This window comes from Camponotus floridanus, unplaced genomic scaffold (genome assembly GCF_003227725.1).
Source record: "Camponotus floridanus strain SB8 unplaced genomic scaffold, Cflo_v7.5 scaffold33, whole genome shotgun sequence".
In the NCBI taxonomy this organism is placed as follows: domain Eukaryota; kingdom Metazoa; phylum Arthropoda; class Insecta; order Hymenoptera; family Formicidae; genus Camponotus; species Camponotus floridanus.
This window is the reverse complement of record NW_020229470.1, coordinates 1,790,498-1,816,257: the sequence shown is the minus strand read 5'-3', so window position 1 is coordinate 1,816,257 and position 25,760 is coordinate 1,790,498. Positions and strand designations below refer to the sequence as shown.

The window sequence follows — 25,760 nt, the reverse complement described above, 5'->3', positions numbered from 1 at the left end:
AGGTCTTTTATATTAATTTGAATATCACATTAATTATAAAAATTAAAAAGAGAAGAGACGTTTTATATTGTTATAAAATAATCATAAAATAAAATAGAATGAAATTTTAGTTGTGCAATTTTCTTGCTATAAGACTAAAGAAAATGTAATGATAATGATGAATGAGAGAATGATATATCATTGCTATTAATTGGATGAAGAATTAATATATATCAAAGTAAGATGAAAAGAATTGATGTATGAGAGAAAAATAAAAAGTAGGTTGATTCTCTTTGATTTTTGGATTAATTTGTTCTCTAATGTTATTATCATATCAGATATTTTATATTGAATATTCATGAATTATTAATTGATCAAGTAATAATTGTATTTTTTTCAATAATTATTTGTAACAAATTGCAATAATTTAAATTGCTATAAAAGATTTGGCTCTATCAAATTGTTGTATCGTAACTTGTTATGTTTATGCTTGATGTATGTCTATTTGTTTTGTTTAAAATAAAGTTAATTATTTGAATTTCTTAAAGATTTTTGTTAAATTTAAAAACAAAGCAATTATCGTTAAAGTAATTATAGTTAAATAAGTATTAAAATTTTTTATTTTTTCTGTTATTATATTTAATTGAGCTTATTTTTTTAACTATTTTAAAAATGATATTTAAAAAAAAGTGGGAATCTACAATTTTTAAGAAGAAAAAGTCTTATAGTTATTTAATTATTGTTAAATAATTGTTAATATATAAAAATATTTAAGAAATTGACAAAATATGTTTTGTTATTATTGTAATCGCATATTGTAACCGCAAAGTTTATTTCTATAAGAAATTATGATAGAAAGTGTTATGTATGGTTAACTTTACATTAATAAGATAATGTGCGTGCCTCGAGATCATAGCTGAATTTTTATTAGTCTATTAGCTCCGTTAGCTTTTTTCTTTTCTACTATATATACTCTATATATACTCTTAATATTGGTCTTAGTCCATCAAGTTAAGTGCTTTAACATGGGCTGAGCTTCCTGTAGAATCGAGTTTTTTTTCTAATCTTAGAGATTTATTAGGAAGGCGTGGATATCTTTAATTTCCGCAGTTGCTTTTATTACCTTTTATCGGGACAAACATTAAACTGATAAATTTAATAGTCTATTAATATATCTTGGAACTTGAGTCTTTATTAAAGATTACTAATACTGATTTTTATTCAAATAAAATAAAACAAATATATTTCAACAGAAAATTTAATAAAAGAGATAAAATTTATAAACGTGATTTAATAAAGGAATAAAAATTTTACATAATTCAATAAAATATAAAAATTTCCAATAAAAAATGTAATGGAGAAAGAAATATTTCTATAAATGATTTGATACATTAGCAGATCTGTTAGTGAAAGAAAAAACGAGCACATAAAACGTTATTTGACAGGAAAAAGAGCTCCAATTTTAGCAAAAAAACTTTAGTAAATAACTTATTAGAAAATGAAAAGTTTTTTAGTAAATGATTAAAAAAATTTTTTAATAAAATAGAAGAGAACACTTTAGCAAATTATTCAATAGAGAGAAAAATGTTTATGTATTAGAAAAACTTATAAATATACATTTAAATAAATATACATTTAAATAAACATTTCAATAAATATAATTATTATTTCAGTATTACTGTGTTGAAATATATATATATATATATATATATATATATATATATGTATGTATGTATGTATATATAAATTACAACGCAAAATTTAAACCTAATATAAATCGTACGTTTTCTTTATTTTACATTCTTTAATTTGCTATAATAAAAACTAAAATATAAAAAATCATATATTAAATTATTCAATAAAATTCTGAAAATCTATCAAAAACCTAATTAAGGAGACATCTGTGTAATTTTGAAACAATTTGTAATTACAACATAAACCTGCATATTATAATTAAGAGGCATACTTAATGCGTTCATTATCAAATATTAAAAAAGGAATAATAGTCGTGATTTTTTTGATTTCTTGAATTAGCATTCTGAATTAATATTATTATTCGGAGAAGTAAAAAGAGGGGCGCAGAAGATGGATAAGGAGGTGAAGGGTCAGGGGATGATTGTCCTTGAGCGGTAGCCCTTCGTAAAGTGGAGGAGTGTGGTAGGGGATGTTGCAGCACCCTAGTTCTTCAATACATCTATCCCACCTCCTACCTGTCCCAGTAGTCGTCCATTGAACACAGTCGCGGTTGCACCAACCCAAGAGTGGCTTATTCCGTCAATATTTGAAAGAGAAATAGTAATCGTGTCACGCAATTCAAGATTGATGAGAAGATAACTGCGATAGACTTTTACATTAAATCGCGTCATCGCAATGTTTGCTTTTTGATTTTGATGAATTTAATGTCGAAACCGATGTAAATATATATATATATATATATATATATATATATATATATATATATTTATTTATTTTTTTTTTGATAAATTATTGTGATCAAAGTGGACTCAACTTCGTTATTTTACAAAATATTTCTCATAACAACTTCTTGTACAATTTCTCCAATTTTCTTAATAAAAACCTACCATTCTTCATTTTAAATTACAAAAGATTAAGATTAAAAAATTGCTTTAATCAAAAAAATGAAGATTGAAAATTATTAACAATATCATATAAACAATTGAAATAGTGAAATTATCTTGAATCATGTAAGAATCGCGATTATAATTAAAGTAAACTTTCCTCTGATTTCTCATCGTTTCATAAAAAGCCTTCATTGTAATATATCATTCCCAGATTCTCTCTCTTTCTCTCTCCCCCTCCCTCCCTCTCTCTCTCTCTCTCTCTCTATATATATATATATATATATATATAATATATAATATATAAAATATTTTGTCGAGAATATATATATATATATATTCTCGACAAAATATTTTAATATTTCTTTTCGATACTTATGCAGAAAAGTATAATTTTTAAAGATTGGAAGGATAAAAAATCGATTAAATTGAAATTTCAAAATTTTTAATAAAATAAACAGTAAAATACCAATAGTTTCTTGGATTATGTAAGTTTGTGGATTGTGCATTCAACATTAAAGGCATAAAGAAAGTGAAGTAAGTGAACCTTCAGGAGTGTCAACGAGTCCATTAAAGTTCACAATTGAGTCAGCAAGTTCATCTTCGTCCCGCTCGGATGATCCGGGATCGGATTTTGACATCAGACAAGAAAAAACGGACTTCTGTAGCGACTCGGAACTTGAATCTTGTAATCAAGACTCCCGCTGCTGGACAGATAGTTTTGTCGTGTTAATGAGCGATTCCTTTGAAGTAATATCGCTGCCGGTCGATATTATGCAGGTTCTCTGAATATTTATACATTTATCAGATTTATTTTAATGTGAGAAAAAATTCTATAATCAGACATATATATATATATATATATATATATATATATATATGCAATATATAATGTTTAAATATAATAACATATAAGAGAATATAAATTATTTCATCTTCTCTTTTATATCTCAACAATTTAGCATCAATAATATAATATAAATATATAACTGTGTTTTTTTCTTTTTTTTCGTAAGCGGCACAGTCGACACAGTGTAACCGAGTGTCGACATAAGTTCGTTATAACAAAACAAAAAATAATATAATTACAGAGTGTAAAATTGAAGCATTTTTATTTAAATATCCATACACTGTGTATTCAATTATGACAAATGTGATACAGCCTATCTATATTTCTTTGCTAAAAAACATTCTACATTAATAATATTAATGATGATAATTTTTTACAATAGCCGGCCAGTTATGGGAAGAAAAATAACACTTGGTACACAAGCCCGGCAGGCGGTGGAAGCAGTAGAAGCGGTACCATCGGAACCGGAAGTGCTGCAGTTGGAGGATGGCAAAGTAGACCGCCAGTAGTATCGAGTCTTAGTCGGAAAGCTTCCATCACTGAAGAAGCACCACCCCCTGGCGGTGGAAAGCCTTCCTCGGGTCGTGTCATTCGTATCGTCAACAATCATGATCATACTGTTCAGGTATGAGAATTGACAAGATTAATTAGCATATTAAATGAATAATATCTTAAATCTATACCAAAATATATACATTTTTTTTCTTTATCTCACAATAATACACATCAATGAATTAACATTTTTCTATAGACACATGATTAAATTTTACATATTCTTTTGACATAATAATAACATAAATTTAAAGAATATATATATATATATATATATATATATATATATATAGCACAATTTTTTAAATGTTTCGCCAACGCGTTATTAATGCTTATTAATGCTTGTAAGACTATATATATATATATATATATATATATATATATATATATATAGTTTTACAAGTATTAATAATGCGTTGGCGAAGCATTTAAAAAATTGTGCTTGTAAAATTATATGTAATCGTCCGCAAAATGGTTCGACAATCCTTACTTCAATGTATCAATGTCTATTTTCAAATGGCGACCATTTTGAGCATTTATTATAATTTAAATATTTACTTGCAATTATTTAATAATAATATTAACATAAATTTTGTTTTATTATAACTTCGCAATCACTCACATTTGACTTTGAATTGATATAAACTTTTTTTCTTATTTTAACATGAGGAATACGCCTTAGAAATATTCCTCAATATTAGTATTTGTTCAAGTATTTTGTAAACCCTGAATAATTTTTTAATAATGCAACTTCTCTACATTAACAAATTAATTTTACTCAATTTTTAAATTTATATGTAATTGAATTTGTTAATTTATTATTTCGTTTGTTATCTGCCTAAAGAATTAATTTTTTAAGTTCATGTTTTATAAATATAATATTTTAATACATATCTCTGATTAAATTTTAAAACTTGATAAAACAATATTCACGTGGAAATATTTAATTTTTTTAATACAACATACATATATGCGTGTATAATTTATTTTATTTAATACATTTAAATAAATAAATAATTTTAAAATTTATGTAGTAAAATTAAGATACAAACAGTAAATTTCGAGTTATTTTTTTGAAATAAATCCAAAAATAAAATAATGATAACAGCGTTATAACAAAATAGCGATAAGTTCAACATGATCATTTTGGTCTTATTATTATATTATTACTTGAATTTATTACTTGAATTTAAATTCTTAGTTATACACATATTTATCTATATAATTGTTTATACTCCTACACCTGATATAAGCTAATTTGATACGTCAGTGTCGGGTTCTACTCAATCTTCGCACATCGCAACCTTTCGAAGAAGTTCTAGAAGATCTTGGTCAGGTATTGAAGATGAACGGAGCCAAGAGAATGTTCACTGTCTCGGGACAAGAGGTTAGCTATAATTTATATATTTATGTGCATATTTTATGAATATGTATGTATATGTATATATGTGTATATGTAAGCGCGCGCGCATGTATGCGCTTATGTGTATTTATGTATACATATAAGATTTAAGATCTATGTATACATATAAGATTTAAAGATATATATGCTTGAAATGATCCATCAAACTTGAAAAAATTATTTTTTAATTCAAAAATGTAGCCTGAATTCTTCATATTTTTAAATATATTTTCAAAAAAAATATACTTATCTTAAAATTAAATTAAAATTAAGGTTGCTCGAAATTGAATAAAATGTATAATTTAAATTTATTTTTGAAGCTTGGAATATATATATATATATATATATATATATTTATTTATTTATTTGTTTATTTGTTTATTATATTTAAAACCATTAACACAGTTAGACCGTTTTTAAAATTATAGATTTTATTTCACATCGATAACTGCATTGTAGTGTATATGTAATAAATCATATGTGTAATGTTGCTCGTGTAAATATGTGCACATATTTTTAATTATTACTTATAGTAATAATTATAAACAATTACTCTATGTCTTATCGGCAATTTAAATATAGGCAAATGTGATGTAAACAATAATACTACTGATTGTACAGTATTGATTTTTATTCACTATTAGAAATCGCTATTGAAATATAGTATAAACACACAATGTTTATTTTGCTGTCGCGTTAATAAATGTTTAGAAATTAATTAAAATATATTAAATATTTATTGAAATGAATAAATTAAGAATATGTGTGTGTGTGTGTGTATGTGTGTGTATAATAATTTTAAGACATGAATACATCATTTTTATGTATATATATATATATATATATATATATATATGTATACATATACATACATATATACATACGTATGTATGTGTACATGTAAATACAATTTATATATTAAACAAAAAATATAAAGAAAATTTATTAAATTTATTAAAATTTATATTATATTTAAATTAGATTTTTTATTAAATCTGCATGCATAAAATTAAATCTAAAATTTAATCTATTATAATTTTTTATAATTTAAACAAAGCAATAATGTATTCAATATACTTTAAAGAAATCTAAGAAAGAATGCGTGATTTGAAAGTATAAAAAAGAAAAAAGATGTATGTAAATCCGAAGTATCGGCGTCTTACTTGCAAAATAAGCTTAAAAGCGAAGTCCATAAATATGCATAACGCGCTACAAACACAGGTAAAACGGGGGGATAAAACTTGAAGCGTGACGATAACGGGGTCAGTTTTCGCTCGAGATCATAAGAAATAAGGTTAGTGCTTATACATCTCGTAAGTCACCTTCAAGAGAAATTTTTATCATTTTTTTTTTTTCGTATTCTATAGACATGTATACACGCACATTGGTATCGAGAGTATCATATATCATCATATTTAAAAATAATATTAATAATATTATAATAGTAACATATAACAAGTTACCATATATAAAATAATCTTTTTCGAAAAAAAAAAGAAGAAGGGAGAAATATTTTGATTAAATCCCTCTATATATATAATTGAGTATTATATATATATATATATATATATATATATATATATGTATGTATATCACGTTAAAACAATTTTTTTGACACATTTTAACTTTTGTAAAATATTTATCAAATCATTATGTAAACTTGGAAAAAATTAAGAAATTCTTATTAACACAATATTATAATTTTTAAGATTTGTTAGATATTGTAGAGAAAGAGAAACACATATATATATTTATAATATAATTTATACTTAGCAAATAATTTTATATATATTTTATCAAATAAGATTTATTCAATTTCCTCCGCCAAATTATATTATATTAACAGGATGATTTATATATATATATATATATATATATATATATATATATATATATTATATATTTGTCACAAAACATTCACAAGCAAGATAATCATAAAAGATTGACTTGATACATTAGACTTGTTAAAACATCGAGCTAATGGAGAGATTGCGAAAGTTTGCAATCATTGAGATCTCTTTATCTTTTAGAATATTGCAAGTACTATTTCTATAAAATAGACTTGCTATATCATAATAATACTGTGACGTATATAATTCAAAATGCATATATAAATAAGATGAAAAAAGTGTAACGTCGAACATAGTAAGTCAGATTTTTGACATCACAATATATTACACAGTATTATACATTTCTTTCAGAGTGATCATGATGTTAAGTAGGAATGTGCTCCCACGTGTTATAAAAAGGTCAGAGATCCATCTTTTCAGGTCACGATCATATATGAATTTCAAATAGGCCAATTTTCTTCGACGAATGGCATATTATCGACTCTTCTCTCTCTTCTTCTTTCCTTATTTTCTTTCTCTTCTCTCTCTCTCTCTTTTTCTACACACACAAAACACACTCACATACACTTATATATATATATATACTTATATATATTATATACTTATATATATAATTATATATTATATATATATATATATAGAGAGAGAGAGAGAGAGAGAGAGAGAGAGAGAGAGAGAGAGAACACGCGTGTGTGTGTGTATGCGTGCGTGCGTATATGCATATATGTATGTGTTTTACATGTATCATTTCTGATTTGTGAATCAATAGCACATTAGTCTTGAGATTATGTATAACACTTTATTTCGTATTCAAAACAACAAATTCAAATTGGCGTCAATTTGAAATTTTTCAATTTGTTCGTAATTATAAAATATTGATAATGATAAGATAATTAAATATTTGCAAATTTCTTAAGTATGTTTTCATTTAAATAGCTTATATTTTTTTGAATATTTATTTACATTTGTGTATCATCATGTGTAATATATAATATGTATGTATACATACATACGTATACGAATGCTCACGCGCACATATATACATATATTATTTTCTTACATATATATGTATATTCATTAATTTGATGTATCATTTCTACAAATAAATTCATAGAAATCAATATAATACAAAACCTGAAATATTTTATTTTTTTAAATTATGTCACTTAAACGATATGTATGTAATGTTTAATTAATATGGCATAAATTTAAAGGCGTAAATAAAGTTTTAAAAGCTTATTAACGAAGTTTTTAGAATTATTTTATACGCGATAATGTTTTATTAAATGTTAAATTCAATTAAATTTAATTATTTTACGTTTTGCAATATTAAGCAAAAGAAATTTTTATATGTGATTTGTTACTAGGTAAGAAGTTTCTCGCAGCTGAGAAATGAGTTCGCAGATGTGGATACGTTTTATCTGGGTACTGGATCAGCTCTTGTTACGGCCGGTGGTATCACAGCATCACCAGTACGAAGATCAAGATCACGTGGTCCATCTACTGTTGTAGAAGAGATTAGCCGTCAGAGAAGGGCGCGCAGCAAGAGCAGACCTCGTGCCTTATATATGCCTGACTCTGAAGTTATACGAGTAAACGGTAAAAATAATTAATTATCAGTTTTGATTAATTTTGATTTCATATTATTAATTTTCAATGTTATAGAGATAAAAGATCTCTTGATTCGTATAACTATATATGGTTGATCGAAATATGTCGTATTAATCAAAGCTGATTAAAAAAAATATATTAAGTTCTTTATATTTAATATCTCTTCCTTTTTAACTATTAAAGCTATATATCACTGATTTTATTGCTGATCTTTAAATGTTGAAAACACATATGTTAATTTTGTTTTAGATTAGGTGATTAAGATTACTTAAGATTATTAAATATTAAATTAAAACACATTTTTTATTCGACTAATTCAAGTTTGAACTAATGTAATATAACGATTATATTATCTTGACACACAATATTCGAATACTGAAAAAATGGTGAACATTTATTTTAGACGTCTACTCAATAAAGTTGAGCTCAAAAGTTGCAGATTATTCTATCATGTAATAAAACAAATTAAAAGATTAAAATAAATTTTTGTAAATTTTTGTAAATTATTTAAAAATTATTTTGATAATTATTGAAACAAGAAAAAAATACTAAAACTAAAAATATTAAATTTTCAAGTTTAATCAAAATGTATGGCTTTCTCTCTAAAAAAAAGTTTACAAAAATGTAAATGTATTATTTCTATAATTTTAAAGATTGTTATGAAAATTTCTATTTAAAAAAATCAATCAAATTCAAAATTATTTGAAAAAAAAAATATTTAAATAAATATTTAAAAATATTTTACAAAAACGACTTAATTGAAATTATTGGAGGAATCATATAATATAAAGTAACAAAAAGTAATGTAGAAAGTGTAATGTATGTACAAGTAATATACTGTATGTACAAGTAATATACAAAGTGTAATGTACAAAAAGTAATTATTATTGCAGTAAGGTTTGCTTAACAAAAATAATTATAGTGAGAAAAATAAAATATGAAAAGATAATTAATATTTATTTATCTGATTAAAAATCTAACTGGAAATTTCGAGATTTACTTGATATTTCCACTTGCGATCAAATCTCTTTCTTCTTGTAAAGAAATTTTATAATTAATATTTATTTATCTGATTAAAAATCTAACTAAAAATTTCGAGATTTACTTGATATTTCCACTTGCGATCAAATCTCTTTCTTCTGGTAAAGAAATTTTATTTTAGAATTAAATAGAATGTGTGTATTATATCATTGATAGATTATAGTGTTGTGGAGGTATTGCGCGAGGAACCAGCCAAAGTGACAATCAGAGGGCTTAGACGATCGTTCTATCCTCCGTCTCACTTACCGCCAGTAGACAATTCGCCACCTGAGAAAAAATTGCAACTCGAGTGGGTTTATGGTTATCGGGGAACCGATACTCGCAGAAATCTTTGGGTTTTACCGAGTGGTGAATTATTGTACTACGTTGCAGCTGTGGCTATTCTTTTTGATAGAGAGGAGAGTGCGCAACGACATTATATTGGTCACACGGAAGATATTACATGTATGGAAGTAAGTAATAGTTAGGCGCAAAAATATTAAAAGAAATTAAAAATTAAATTCCAAGAAAAAATTCAGGAAAAAATATCAAATTGTATGTCTATAAAATATTGTTCAGAAAAGTAATAAATTTGATTGTTCGAATACATATTTATTAATTAATTTTTCATAAGGATGGAAATTTTTTTTAGTTCGTAATTATTACTGCCTTAAAAATTATTATATTTAATTAAGCATCATTGATCAATGTATTATCATTCTAGGTTCATCCTAGTAGAGAACTCGTTGCGTCAGGTCAAAGAGCGGGTAGGCACAGAAAAGCGCAGTCCCATGTTCGTATATGGTCGACAGAAACCCTCCTTACCTTATATGTATTTGGTATGACTGAATTTCAAATGGGCGTCTCAGCACTAGCGTTTTCACAATTGGTAATTACTTCAAGTAAAGAGACGAACATTATAATAAAATTAATCCTTTAGAATTTTTTTTGGTGAGAAATGTTGACAAACGTTGTTTACAATGAGGTACCAATAACATACTAATTACGCAGGAGAAAATTAGAGAGTGCATTTTGGATGCATATGAGAATATGAACTCAGAAATGAGTAAAAATACCATAAAAAGAATAAGAGTATCATTTATGTATTGCATTAAGAAAATGTATTGAAGTTGAACGAAGCATTTTCGAAATACATTTTTGTGTGTTTTGAAGAGTATAAATTAAATAATCCAATTTTTCTATTTTCTTTAAACACACACGTAATTTTCCATGTTCAAAATCACTTAAAGTTGTTCACTTAAATTAAGTTAATTTAAGTTCATTTAAATTTCTCTCGATGTTGGCTATAAAATCATGCGAACAAAAATATGTATAGTTTCATTTATAAGAATAATCTTAATCTTCAAGTGTCTGAAAAAAAATTGGAAAATAATTTTTCTGTCGTTATAATTGCCCTCTTGAACGATATATCTTTTTTTTAGATATTTTTTCGTATCATCAAAAACAAATGAAATATTTAAAACGCTCGATTTAAATGGATCTGATATAATAGAGAAAAATATTTAAAGAATAAGCATAATACATAAAATAAGTATTTTTTATACATGTAATTGCCACAGTACTTAAAAAAGTTCTAAAATTTGATTTAAAATAATCTTTTTTTATAAAGGTCTTGTAGAAAAAAGTAAACGGCGTATATATTTTACGATATTATTTTAAATATTTTATGATCCATAATTAATAATCGTTAATTGATTAAAAAAAACATTATATAAATTTCGAATTATTTGACATATAGAATGGCGGTAGTTACGTACTCGCCGTGGATGCTGGAAGAGAAGCCATACTTTCGGTATGGCAGTGGCAATGGGGTCATTTGTTAGGCAAGGTTGCTGTAAGTTTTCCTCTTTTTATAGTACAATAATTCAATATCTAAATACTTTCGTTATATTTCATCATCACAACATTTCTGATATAAATTATGATTATCATTATATAAAATTTCTACTAATATTTTGTATATTTTATTAAGATTATATATATATATATATATATATATATATATATATATATATATAATGTTAATAAAATATACAAAATATTAGTAGAAATTTTATATATATATATCTGTGTATATATATCTCAATACATTGATATTTTATTAATATCACTAATTGCGTTAATGTAGTATTTTTATATATGAATTTATTTAGGAATTTGTTATATGTAATTTATTTAGACTATGCAAGAAGATCTCACAGGGGCGGCATTTCATCCATTGGATGATAATCTTTTAATTACGCATGGACGCGGTCATTTGACTTTTTGGAACCGGCGAAAAGATGGTTTCTTTGAGCGAACCGATATCATTAAACCGGTAAATTAGTGTAAAGCTTATTAATAAGCATTAATTTTTAATTATTTAGTATTGTAAACTCTGTTAATGTTTTGATACTTTGTATGATCTATAAGAATTGACTTTATAAATTTAAAGTTAATGTTTTAGTAAGGATCGATATTTTTATCAGATATACATGCATATACATGCATATATGTGAGTGCAAATGTTCATATACATATGTGATGTGTGTAATAAATTTTATGGAGTATCTGATATAGTTTGTATAAACTCACTTCAAAAAAATTTATAAAAACTGGAAGATTATGTATAAAAGAAAAATTTTAATCTCTCAGATTGTGTTATTTACTATGAGATTATGTATATCATTATCGTAACACAATATATAAAATGTATAAATTAAATCTTTAATAATTAAATCTTTTTGTATGATATTAGTAATATATGTATAATTCTTATTTTTATTATTTCAAATTTCTGTATACAATTTTCAATTTGAAAATTATTTGATATATTTTAGCCATCTCGTACGCACGTGACAAGTATTCAATTCGAGCAAGATGGTGATGTCGTCACAGCGGACAGTGACGGTTTCATCACTGTATATTCGGTGGATGCAGATGGAGCATATTTTGTGCGAATGGAATTCGAAGCGCACAACAAGGGTATTAGCTCTCTCGTCATGTTATCGGAAGGCACATTGCTTTCTGGTGGTGAAAAAGATAGAAAAATAGCCGCTTGGGATTCATTACAAAATTATAAACGCATTACTGACACAAAGGTTGGTAAGAATAAAGTTATAGACAAAAATTTATTCACGTAACATATAATAACGTAAAATCGATCAATTATGTGACTGATATAAGGATTGTCAAATTATATATTTTTCTTATAATTTATTTATATAAGCAAAGTTATAATATATATAATATATATATATAATTTTTTAATCTTATTTTTGTTGTGATTTTTTTAATTAATTTAGTCAATAATTTCTTATTTAATTGCTCTATATTGTATTATTTAACTAATAATAATATATATAATTATAAAACGTAACCCCTGAATTTATTTCTACAGTGAATTAAATTTTTTTATTAGAACAAAATCCGTATAGGTACATTATTTACATATTATGTTGTAAGAGATAGGAAAAAAATTAAATATTTTTATTAATCTTAAAAATTAAAAATGAAAAAGAATGCTGGATTCCAAAAATGATATCCAATATGTATATATTAAATTAATATATTTAATATATTGTAACAAGTTAAATATTTATAAGTTTTTAATAAGTTAAATATTTTTTTCTTTTAATGATAAATTAGTCAAGAACTTAAATCGAAATTGTCCAATTATCATTCAAAAACAAACTTTATTTAAATCTAACATCTCTTATTTTTATATTTATAGTTACCAGAATCAGTGGGCGGAGTTCGCAGTATATATCCACAACGTCCTGGACGAAATGATGGGAATATTTATGTAGGAACTACGCGAAATAACATTCTTGAAGGTTCTCTGCAGAGAAGGTTCAATCAAGTCGTATTTGGCCATGGCAGACAACTATGGGGTTTGGCAGTTCATCCTGATGATGAAGTCTTTGCTACTGCGGGACATGACAAAAACATTGCTCTTTGGCGAAGACACAAGCTATTGTGGACCACGCAAGTAAATTTGATAAAGATTAATCTTGTTTAAATAGCACAAAAACTACTTTTAACGACTATTGTAAATTAAAATAAATTTTTTTGAATTCTATATGTGCTAGAAAAAGATTTGACGCTTCAAGTACAATCTAAAGGTCTCCCTCTCTCTCGCTTTCTTTCTTTCTTTTTTTTCTTTTTTCTCTCTTTTTTTTCTCTCTTTTTTTTCATTGCATTACTTCCTCTATACAAGAGTTATTATGAAAAAATTTGTTCTAGAATATATAGAGTTCAATGACTACATGTGCTGAACATTATATATTGAGCAAATTCTGACAATCAAAATGTAATTCATTTTTAAACGAATGATTCTGTCAAGAATTGTTATCACTTCTAAGAGAGAATCAAAATCAACGAGGTTCTTTTCTTGTTATATGTTTTCTCTTTCTATTATATTATGTTTTTAATGGAAAAGAACAGCTTTTTAAGGTGTGTATGATTAAAGTTATGTATGTATAGTACATATCTTTTTGTGGGGTTTTCAGGTGGGTTTTGAATGCATATGCATAGCCTTTCATCCATTCGGCGTGGCATTAGCAGCAGGTTCATCCGAAGGTCATCTTTTGGTACTCGCAGCTGATACTGGCGCAGCCGTAGCAACTCTTAGAGTATGCGGATCGCCTTTATCTTGCATCGGATATAATCCTAGTACGATATAAGTATTATTTCAATTCTTCGAAACTTATTAAATGTTTACAAAATTTAAATTAAAGAAATTTAATTTACAAAAACAAAAATAAAATATTTTAATTGAAACAGTTTTTGTTTTTTTATCGATTTATGTTTTATCTATTTTTAACTCAGGGTATATTTCAATTTATCAGAATATATTTTAAATATTAATTTCCGAAATACTTTTGAAAGAAATCTTTTTTTTATATCAACATGTCTTTTGTAATATCATGTACTACTATTCAAATTATGTTTTTTTAAAAATATATAATCTCAATATATTTTCCTATTATCTGGCTAGCTGGAGAAATTGTGGCTATGGGTTCCCAAAACGGCAGTGTATATCTCTTTAGAGTATCTAGGGATGGATTTTCATATAAGAAAAGCAACAAAATCCGCGGCACGCAGCCATTGGTACAACTCGACTGGAGTTCTGATAGTCGTTTTCTCCAAACTGTTACTCAAGATTATGATCTTGTGTTCTGTGAGTCATCTGTCACATTTCAATTAATTTAAAAAATATATATAGACGAATTTACATAACTGCATAAAAAACATGTATAAAAAAATTGATTAATTTATATGTATATACATAATCAAAAGTATTATAAAATTACTAATGCAAAAAGTACTACATTGTTGCGTTTTCTATATGAAACATGTGATTGGCTTATTTCTCTGTGCATATTCTTTATGCATATGCTATGCAAATCCGTCCGAATATGTTCTATCTTTTTCATTATTATCATACACGCGCGCGCGCGCCCACACACACACACACACACACACACACACACACACACACACACATATTACTAATATATTGTCAATTAAGCAACGTATTAAGCTAAAAAAAATGTTTGGAGCAAAAGGAAATACTGTTTTACTCGCGTATGTTCAAATGCAAATTTTTTTTCTAGGGGACGTCAAGGTGTTATCATCAGAAAAGAGTCCTTTAGTCATGAAAGACGTCAAGTGGTACACTCACAATTGCACTGTTGGTTATATGGTCTCTGGTTAGTTTTTGATATTTTAAATATATAATAAAATGATAAGGATAATTAAACATTAAAAATAAAGGTAAAGAGGAAGGATAATTAAAGGATATATATTATAAGGATAATTAAACATTAAAAATAGAGGTAAAGAGGAATAAAACTGAGAAATGTAAAAAAGGAATATTATACATAGGTATATCATATTGAACATACTGTCCTTTCTCAGTACATCATTTCATTTCATGTACATCATTTAATAATACAAACGTACATGCATAATAACCAATTGCATCTTACATTAGTATATTAATAGTATTGTGGAAACAAGTAACGGTATAATCAGTTACAGTACTTAATTTTTATTAATTCTTTTAATCACTATAGTAAACTTTAATATATGTAATTTGCAGTAGGAAAACGTAGAATATAAAGTAAAAAGTTAGATAATTTCGTAATTTAATGCTTCATAATCTAATGCTGAACTTCACATAGAAGAGAGGGGACAATCCTTTATAGAATTTAATAAAAAACAATAGTATTTGATATTTCATATATATTCTCTGTGCCAAGGATTTCGAACATGTGATTGACAGAGAAAATTGTGGCTCATCTTTTATAACGTTTGCGATCTTACAATAAAAAAAAGGATAGAGATGGTATTCGATGGATTTTGTAATTCCCGAAGTATGCCGAATTCCGTCAAATCTAAATATAATTTAATCCTAATTTAAGTTATCTTTTTTCGCTTATGCAAGAATTGAACTTGCTTACTACGAAGATTGTAAAGAAGATAGAACTTTTTCCTATCTATCATATGTCATTTTAAATCGTAAATCTAAGATGTCTGTAATCTTCTTTTTTTGATCTTTGTTTACAGAAACAGCTAAACAAATTTATAAATTTGTTCAAATTTATAAGAACATTGTATGGAATATAATACATTTTACACATGTATACTAATTTGTTTCGTCTGATTTTTGTGCATTACAATACATATTATCAGTATTGATGACAGTATGATGAGTATGATGACAGTCTGACAGTACTGAAAAATTATTCATATAGATATAATTTTACTTATATATGATATACTTTATCAATTAAAACAAGACAGTCTTGTTTTATAGATTTGTACATTATTGTTTGTATTACATGGTTTTATTATCTTATTTATGCAAAGTTCTTTGTTATTAGATTTTCAAAAACAGGACTATTATTATGTTATTGTAATTACATCCATACAAACGAGCTTTTTCTTTTGTTGCAGGCCAATGGAACAATCGTTATTATCCACTGACCACAGTTGTCACCACTTCCAGCAGATCAGCGGCGCACGATATGCTAGTGAGCGGCGATGCCGAAGGTTATCTTCGGCTCTTTAAATATCCATGCACTAATGCTAAGGCCGAATATATTGAGGAGAAAGTATATAGTTCATTGGTGGCCTGCGCCAGATTTCTTTATAATGATCAAAATATTGTCACTGTCGGCGGCACTGATGCTGCACTGATGCTTTGGGAATTGGTGGACGAATAAAAAATAGAATTACTAAAAATAATATATCCACTATTCATGTATTTATAGTGATAAGTACGAGGTGCTGGCGCCTCTTGATAAACTTTAAGAGATAAATAGGACTCGTATGTTAATGAAAGCACATATGAGAACACATATGTTAGAAATTCTCATTGAATGATGAAAAGCATACATATGCGAAGGAGAAACATAAACATCCCAAAAATAGCTAAAACGAAAATATAATATAACATGCAAAAAACTTTTATGAGCTTTAAGAAAAGTACAATTAGAGACCCTCAAATTAGAATCTGGATTTCTTTGTAGTATTTGACTTTTTATAGCTTAGCTGAGACATTTTTGGCCAAAAATGATGGAATCAATTTAAAATATTGAAAATTTTAGCATTGTCACACTAATTCACAAAAGCTAAAATATAAAGCTAAAATATACATTTTAACTATTTTTACCACCATTTTTGGCTAAATTGAAAGTAGTATTTAAATTTAAACTTGAGAGTCTCTCTATTATAAATATGCGAATTTATCTGGACAAATCTTTATATTGTAATCAATATTATAAACATAATAAAGATAAATCATTGAATTACAAGAGATTCGTCATAATACACACACACATACACATACACATTATGTCGAAATCTCTTATATTTCAATGATTTATCTTTACTATGTTTGTTTTATATATATATATATATATATATATATATATATATATATATATGTGTGTGTGTGTGTGTAGTTTAATGGGATAAAGCGAGTAATTGTTATGTTCATAATGTTTTGATAGCAAAGATAAAATAATCAGATAAAAAGTTAAAACTCTATCTTTGTTTTTCGATAGAAAGGAACGAAAATTCCGTTTCTACCTTTCTGTTTCTTCCTATGTTTTTAGATCTCAAGCTTTGCGCTATCCTTATGTCTATGATTAATATCGTGCTGTTATCTATATTAAATATAGTTTAATATAGTTTACACAATGTATGATATCTAGCCATATAAATGTTTTTGTAAAGAGCTTCGTTGCAGGTCAACGCATCTCTCTTACTCTAGCCATCTTTATTCACGTATATTTTAGATAATAGAGACATGAAAGGAAACATGTTTTTCGTATTTATCGCAGTAGTTAGTAAAAAGCGATTAGGATTATCACTGCCAGGTGTTAATATAAAGGCATTAATATAAAAAAGTCTTAACAATTCATAATTAAGCTTTGTTTTTACGTTTGACGCTTTGATAGTTGTGTTTCAAAAAATTCATATCACATCAGAACTTTTTATGTCGAAATCGAGACTAAAGCAAATTTGCATAATCATGTAATATGTATACAAGAAATTTATTAATATTAAATATTATTAATATTAGATATAAACAATGTTTAATATCACTTAATAAATAATAAAGTATTGTTATAATTTTCAGATTAATTGGTTGACTTTTCTTTATGCTTATTATGCGTCTTTATTATATAGTTGTGCAAATCTGTTCGGATGGAAATATTTATTTCTTTTATTCTGATTAATCAATCAAATGCTATTTCGTTCCAATGAATAGATTTTCAAAAGTAGTTTCGTATTCACTATTTTTGGGTTCTCTAATAATTATTATTGTATAAACATATAGTAGAACTAAATTGAGCAGATCCTTCATAATGCTTTAACGATAAAACTTAGCTCAAAAGAGAGAGATAATAAAAGCAAAATCTCTGTTTCTTTCTATTTGCCTTCTATAGAGAGGAATAAAGATTCTGTCTATTATCCTTCTTTTCTTTTTATGTGTTCTCCAGAATAGCACGATTGTATAACCATTTTCTAAGAATAAAAAACATGAAAAATTTTATTATAGAAATTAATAGCAAATTTTTTCACGTTTTCGGACTTAGAGAAAAATTACTCTAATTATCATCAATCAATTTAATTATCATTTAAAATTAAATGATCGTTACCAAGTAGTCTAATAAAATTTACAGACATTCATTTTCTATAAATTTTTTTGTTTATATATATATACATATATGCGCATTATACACATATACATATATACATATGTACAGGTACGTACATACATACATACATACATATATATATATATATATATATATATATAAATATGTATTATGTATTTAGTATGCGTGAATAACGTATGTGTGCGTGTATGCGTTCTTACGTGTATGTACATATGTATGTAATAGTAGATAAAAATTTATGTGAATTTTAATATTGTATATCTCTATGAAATTAATAATAATAATGATAAAATAATAATTACAAATTTAGTTTAGAGTACTTGCAATAATGCTTAAATAATGCTAAATATTTGATACATTAAAAGAAAATTATTTACTTCAATTTTGATCGGATGATATTAAGAAAAATTAAAAATAGCTAAGCATGCACAAAGAGTATGAAAAAAAAATCAGGCGCATGAATTATTATACATTCTCTTTCTTAGCTTGTTTTCAATACATAGAACTCTTACGCACAATTTTAGTTTGCATCAATCGTTTGATATGTTTATCAAATAGTAAATATAACTAGTAAATATAACTAGTAAATTTGATTGACTAGTCGATTTAATCATTAACTGATCAAACTATTGATACGAGGCTCGTAACCAGCCCGTTATGTTAGAAGGGGAAAAATCCTATAGGCCGCAGCACACACTTTTGCATAAGCACATAACCATAAGCATAATTGGTTCATTTTCTTATGCATATACTTGGGGACCAATCAATTTCCTTATGCTTATGGTTATGCGCTTATGCAAAAGTGTGTGCTGCGGCCTTTAGGGCCTATCCAGACAATGAAACAACTACTTTTGTGCCATGTATTACCTGTGTAAAATTCCACACACAGTATCATATTGTCTGCGATATATGAAAAGCTTCATCGATGAAATATGATTGAGATATAAGAAAAGTAATATAGTACTTGTAATGAATAACGTTAATGTGGAATACATAAATATTTTATATTTTAATTTCATATAATCAAGATGAGATAAGACACTCATGATTACTTTAAAAATGTGTCCACAAATATCATGTAACTTCAATAGCTGCACATTCGTCAAATTAATCCTATTACGTTAAATGAATCACAGCAGCTTGTTTTAATTTAATCTAACCTAACCAATTATATTATATGCTTCTCATTAAAATGTGTAAAACTGTACGTCGCACATTTAATACGATTAATATACTACGTAATAAAATGTAATACACTAATGAATTATATCATTAAATATTATTTTTGAAAGCATGATAAAATCCAGACAGCATACGCTTGTGTTTACATTCGACATCCAAAGCACTGAGAGGTTAGGTTAGGTTAGGTTAGATCGAAAAAATTTATCGTTTAACAGTTGGCAGCCCTACGAGATAGGCTGTGCAGCACTGCGCGTATATAAAATAAATTTGAAATCGCTTCTAGCTAACCATCTTCACGCGATCGACTTTATTTGAATTGCACGGCATCGCATCGAATTATGATGTGGCGCCGATTTGTTCGAACGTAATTCGGGACATCGCGATGCTGTATAAGCGTCGAATGAGCACGAATTGTCACGCAAATATGATAAATCACATCTACTCACCGTTCACCGGCTGTTCCACAGGCCGCTCCACTCGCTCGCCTCGGGACGTCCCATTCCGATCTTGATGCACACGATATCATCAACGCGAACGCGCGACACTTTATTCGGCACCCCCGATATTCGCTCGCATCCGATAATCATCATCAAGGGCGCAAATAATGCGACGCGACTTCGCTCCATCTTCGCGATCGCGCTATCACTGAACTGTGAAAAACAGTTGTCGCGCACTTTCACCGACATATTATGAAAGTCGCACGATCATCCTTGGACACTCTCAACGCTCGTTCACTCGCGATATTCGTTTAAAAACGGTTAAAAGATGCGAAAAATGCGGACGTACGACGATCCGTGTAACTGCGTATGACTCCGATTCACGTATGACGCGTATGACGTACCTATGACGCGTATGACGTAGCAATCACGCGACAACATGGCGGCCGAACCAGTGCGCAGAAACGAATGCGCACTGGTTCGACCGCCATGTTGGCACGTGACTGCTACGTCATACGCGTCATACGTGACTCGGAGTCATACGCAGTTACACGGATCGTCGAACGTCCGCATTTTTCGCGTCTTTTAACCGTTTTTAAAGGAATATCGCGAGTGAAAGAGCGTCGAAAGTGTCCAAGGATGATCGCGCGACTTTCATAGTGTGTCGATGGAAACGCGCGACAGCGATTTTTGACGATATTCAGTGATGGCGTCATCGCGAAGATGGAGCGAAGTCGCGTCGCGTTATTTGCGCCCTTGATGATGATTATCGGATGCGAGCGAATATCGGGAGTGCCGAATAAAGTGTCGCGCGTTCGCGTTGATGATATCGTGTGCATCAAGATCGGAATGGGACGTCCCGAGGCGAGCGAGTGGAGCGGCCTGTGGAACAGCCGGTGAACGGTGAGTAGATGTGATTTATCATATTTGCGTGACAATTCGTGCTCATTCGACGCTTATACAGCATCGCGATGTCCCGAATTACGTTCGAACAAATCGGCGCCGCATCATAATTCGATGCGATGCCGTGCAATTCAAATAAAGTCGATCGCGTGAAGATGGTTAGCTAGAAGCGATTTCAAATTTATTTTATATACGCGCAGTGCTGCACAGCCTATCTCGTAGGGCTGCCAACTGTTAAACGATAAATTTTTTCGATCTAACCTAACCTAACCTAACCTCTCAGTGCTTTGGATGTCGAATGTAAACACAAGCGTATGCTGTCTGGATTTTATCATGCTTTCAAAAATAATATTTAATTATTTCATTAGTGTATTACATTTTATTACGTAGTATATTAATCGTATTAAATGTGCGACGTACAGTTTTACACATTTTAATGAGAAGCATATAATATAATTGGTTATGTTAGATTAAATTAAAACAAGCTGCTGTGATTCATTTAACCGTAACGTAATAGGATTAATTTGACGAATGTGCAGCTATTGAAGTTACATGATATTTGTGGACACATTTTTAAAGTAATCATGAGTGTCTTATCTCATCTTGATTATATGAAATTAAAATATAAAATATTTATGTATTCCACATTAACGTTATTCATTACAAGTACTATATTACTTTTCTTATATCTCAATCATATTTCATCGATGAAGCTTTTTATATATCGCAGACAATATGATACTGTGTGTGGAATTTTACACAGGTAATACATGGCACAAAAATAATTTGTTCTCAAGTATTGTGCGCATTTCTCAAAAATAAATCAAATTAAATTATTTTAAGTAGGATCCAAAAATCACTACATTGCCAGGATTGTATCTTATTATAACTGCGATATTATCACCTTTTAATATGTGTGCGCAGTATTACATACATAAAATATATAAATTTATTTGAAACGTACGGAAATCTTATCTTATCTTTATCTTATTTATAATATTTATGATATAAAAGAAAATTGCAACTCTAATGAAACAGAGCGGTGGAATAATTGGTTGATACTTATGCTGATCTACAATATTTATCCTTTTTTCATCGTTAGATTTTTGGTGCTTTTCTTATTATACAGATGTTATCTATAAATATAGTACTTGTAATGTTGCTTCTGTATCACTGTAAGCACACAAAAATGATAGCATTTGCAGGTAATTATGTTATACTTATATATCGTAAGAAAGAGAAAATAAAATTAAAGTTGAATACTGAATGTGCTCTAAAGTAAATTTCATCTAAATAAATAAATGCATAAATGTGCGCCCCACATTCCTCATGAAAAAAAATACATAATATTAATCTTTATGTATTATTATTTTTAGATTTTTATTCTTTTAAATTCTCTAGATGCACTTTTCATTTCTCCTCTCTTTCTTTCAACTACTAAATATAGATGTATCATTTTTAATATAGATCTGTCATTTTTAGTGTACATTATTGCAGTAAGTGGAATAAAGAGCAAATCTTTTGGCACATTTAAAATGTACAGGAAAGTTTTATTTGATGTGTATTTTTCAATAGAAATATCTGAAAAAAATGCATACGTCTTTTTTAATCTTAGTCTTTCTAAATAAAAATTAGAATAATAAATTTGCAAAATAATTTGCTTTAATATATTTTTATTGCAAACATATGAAGCAAAGTGCTCAAGGTGCATCACTATGAAAACATCGATAGAATAAAAAATAGATCGCATACAAAAAAATTAAAATATTTACATTACATATTTGATATTTCTGCAAATATTTCCATTATTTTGAGATTGATTTGTTTCATGATATATTGCAATAATTAAAGTATGATTTCTGATATAATCTGCCATGAGACTGCAGAGAAAGCCAGCTTTAATTCTTTATTTTGTTCAATATGTTTAATAATATAATAATTAAAGTTCTATGAAAATATGCTTGAAATACTAAATAAAAAAGATTGTTTCTTATGTACAACCTTATACCTTATAGTTTAAGTAAACAAAAAATTATTGTTAATAATATACATATATAAATTGATAATTAAATAAAACAATTAATTAATTAATCGACACAATCCACGTTTTTTTTTAGCTTTATGTCTAACATATATATATATATATATATATATATATATATATATATATGTATGTATGTATGTATATATATTTTTATAAATAAAAAATGTTTCTTTCTAATATAAATTAAATAAAAAGTATAATATGCCTTTAAATACTTTATATTCACACCTATTGCAATAAACCAACCAAAGAATGCTTTTACATTCCTTCTTGTACTTTGGCATACATATCCTTTATGCCAATTATCTCGCAACATGCTTTTATCGCATGATGACAAACAAGCCCATTATCCTTCATGAATTTTCTTTACAAATATATTTTTATATTCTCAAACTGTGTAAAGAAATCATGTAACACTGAAAAATACAAAGTGATATTAAAAGAGAAGAAATAAATTTTATATTATATAGTATTGACAAGTATTTTCTTACCAGTGTGTTCCTTATATGTAGGAATATACATTAATCTTTGACCAGCCCTATTTTTCGTCTTTAGGGATGCTTTGGCTTTTGATAACGCAAATCCAGCCAATCCATTTCCATTCCCAGTTACTATAAATGAATTTATTCTAGTCTTACGTGCTAAATTACTGTCATACAAGTTATCATTTTGTTTTCCAAAATCCAGGTTTCAAATGTATCTGCAGAAAACATAGATATTAATTATATATGATTCTAATATTTAGAACTGAAACATCAAAAAAAAAAAAAATTGAAAATAGACATCGTATCACATGATTTTTGTATGTGTGTAATTTAACCATTATAATCCAATAATAGCATAAATATTAACCTTTTCCAATAAGATCTGATTCAATGCTTCTGCCATCCATTGTAAAACTCCTCCAACCACATTCCAATGGCGATAATTTTATTTGCATTGGTCTGGTCTGACTTTGTGGTAATTCCATAAGTTTTTGCTTTCTTTCAAGATTTACAAGCAGTTTCAGCTGTTGAATTAATTCTTTTCCTCTAAACACAGAAGTGTTCAGACCAGGAAATTGTATTGGAATTTTTCCCATGCCAATAATTTGCTCCTTATTTAGGTCTCTCTTTTCACTACTCTTCTTGCTCTACCTCTGCGTCTTTCTGCATTACTGATACTTGTCACATCCTTTCATAATTCATCTTCAGGTCCTATAGAACAAAAGCACAGTGAAATACAAACTATTTTCTACTGTAAATATAAACTATTATCAAAATGCTATATCCATATAAGTTCTACTTACTATTCGCAAAAAATATAGTTTCTCACATTATTTAATAAAGTGACTATTTTTAATAAATGTGAATGACTGACAAGCAATAAATTAAACAATATTAAACAATAATATACCTGAAAAAAATTTCATAATTATATTAGAGTTAAATTGATAAATTAATTTTAAATACACATTATATGTTAATTACATATAATGATTTAGAGCAATGATATATTTCATTTGCGTTACCATTGTTTACAGATTGAACATTTTTTATCAAATTATTTACAACTCTAAATATGTAGCATACGACAAGCCATTTTTAAAATCTATAAAACAAACAACAAAGTTGTTCATAGTTTTCACTCTTTTTTGTCATAGTCTGCTTTTAGGCGATCTTAAAGTCACTAGATTAACAAAGTATCCGGCTCTAGGTTATCCCTGAAAGGACGATGCGTCCTCTATAAACATAAAAATATGAACTGAAGGTGCAATTTCATTGACGCTAAAAAATAGCGTCAACCATTGGTGCAACTACTTACTTCTTTGTTCAACCAATGGTTGACGCTACTTTTTAGCGTCAATGAAAAGGCCGCTTTACACACTGATAAAGTTGAAACTTTTTGAACTTTATTTTATTGACGCCAAATCTAGAGAAAGTCTAGTGATTTTAATTTGCCGCTGGTTTCTAGCATCAATGAAATTGCACCTTTATAATTATATATTTGAGCGTTAAAGAAAAAGAAAGGAAGAGAGAGAAACAAAACGATAAGCTGAGTGTAAAAAGTGCAATACGAACAAATCTCATATGAATATTCCTAGAGAAACTAGAGAATACTAAAGAGGGGAATGATTCATTGGCCGCATTTAGCGGAATCAACGGTTGAGCAACA

At 27.4% G+C, this 25,760-nt stretch overlaps 2 protein-coding genes across 8 annotated transcripts in view; one reads left to right on the top strand and one right to left on the bottom strand.

The window, feature by feature from the left end:
- Nucleotides 1-17,635, top strand: part of LOC105250306 (echinoderm microtubule-associated protein-like CG42247) — a 34,463-nt gene extending 16,828 nt beyond the window's left edge. Inside the window, exons 1-14 of one of the 2 annotated variants that reach the window (XM_025410616.1) lie at nucleotides 3,043-3,338; nucleotides 3,791-4,033; nucleotides 5,231-5,347; nucleotides 8,580-8,811; nucleotides 10,021-10,316; nucleotides 10,568-10,732; nucleotides 11,603-11,698; nucleotides 12,044-12,181; nucleotides 12,684-12,944; nucleotides 13,577-13,834; nucleotides 14,355-14,517; nucleotides 14,843-15,025; nucleotides 15,462-15,557; nucleotides 16,807-17,635. In XM_025410616.1, the coding sequence (XP_025266401.1) occupies nucleotides 3,291-3,338; nucleotides 3,791-4,033; nucleotides 5,231-5,347; nucleotides 8,580-8,811; nucleotides 10,021-10,316; nucleotides 10,568-10,732; nucleotides 11,603-11,698; nucleotides 12,044-12,181; nucleotides 12,684-12,944; nucleotides 13,577-13,834; nucleotides 14,355-14,517; nucleotides 14,843-15,025; nucleotides 15,462-15,557; nucleotides 16,807-17,075 (2,565 nt within the window). In that variant the 5' untranslated portion in view covers nucleotides 3,043-3,290 and the 3' untranslated portion in view covers nucleotides 17,076-17,635. Of the gene's footprint in view, nucleotides 1-3,042; nucleotides 3,339-3,790; nucleotides 4,034-5,230; nucleotides 5,348-8,579; nucleotides 8,812-10,020; nucleotides 10,317-10,567; nucleotides 10,733-11,602; nucleotides 11,699-12,043; nucleotides 12,182-12,683; nucleotides 12,945-13,576; nucleotides 13,835-14,354; nucleotides 14,518-14,842; nucleotides 15,026-15,461; nucleotides 15,558-16,806 lie in introns of those variants that run through there. The other variant, XM_011256320.3, reaches the window with a different exon arrangement.
- A 4,959-nt stretch (nucleotides 17,636-22,594) lies between these two features.
- Nucleotides 22,595-25,012, bottom strand: LOC112638596. 6 transcript variants are annotated; one of them, XR_003123098.1, is made up of 5 exons: nucleotides 24,895-24,968; nucleotides 24,459-24,802; nucleotides 24,098-24,306; nucleotides 23,835-24,022; nucleotides 22,595-22,735 (listed from the first exon to the last, which is right to left on the bottom strand). XR_003123098.1 is itself a non-coding variant. In XM_025410613.1 (4 exons), the coding sequence occupies exons 2-4, from the start codon at nucleotides 24,685-24,687 to the stop codon at nucleotides 23,973-23,975; spliced, it is 399 nt and encodes a 132-aa protein (XP_025266398.1). In that variant the 5' UTR covers nucleotides 24,688-24,802; nucleotides 25,002-25,012; the 3' UTR covers nucleotides 23,782-23,972. The 6 variants fall into 6 exon arrangements, 2 of the variants coding, with proteins under 2 accessions (XP_025266398.1, XP_025266397.1); XR_003123099.1 differs by lacking the exon at nucleotides 22,595-22,735 and adding an exon at nucleotides 23,106-23,143; XR_003123097.1 differs by lacking the exon at nucleotides 22,595-22,735 and adding an exon at nucleotides 23,418-23,442.
- Nucleotides 25,013-25,760: the final 748 nt, after the last annotated feature.

Coding starts and splice junctions, on each gene's coding strand:
- LOC112638596 (XM_025410613.1), bottom strand. CDS start 24,687: ATGGGAAAAATTCCAATACAATTTCCTGGTCTGAACACTTCTGTGTTT. Junction 24,218..24,458: donor ATCAGATCTTATTGGAAAAG/GTTAATATTTAT, acceptor ATTCATTTATAG/TAACTGGGAATGGAAATGGA. Junction 24,023..24,097: donor TACATATAAGGAACACACTG/GTAAGAAAATAC, acceptor TGTATTTTTCAG/TGTTACATGATTTCTTTACA.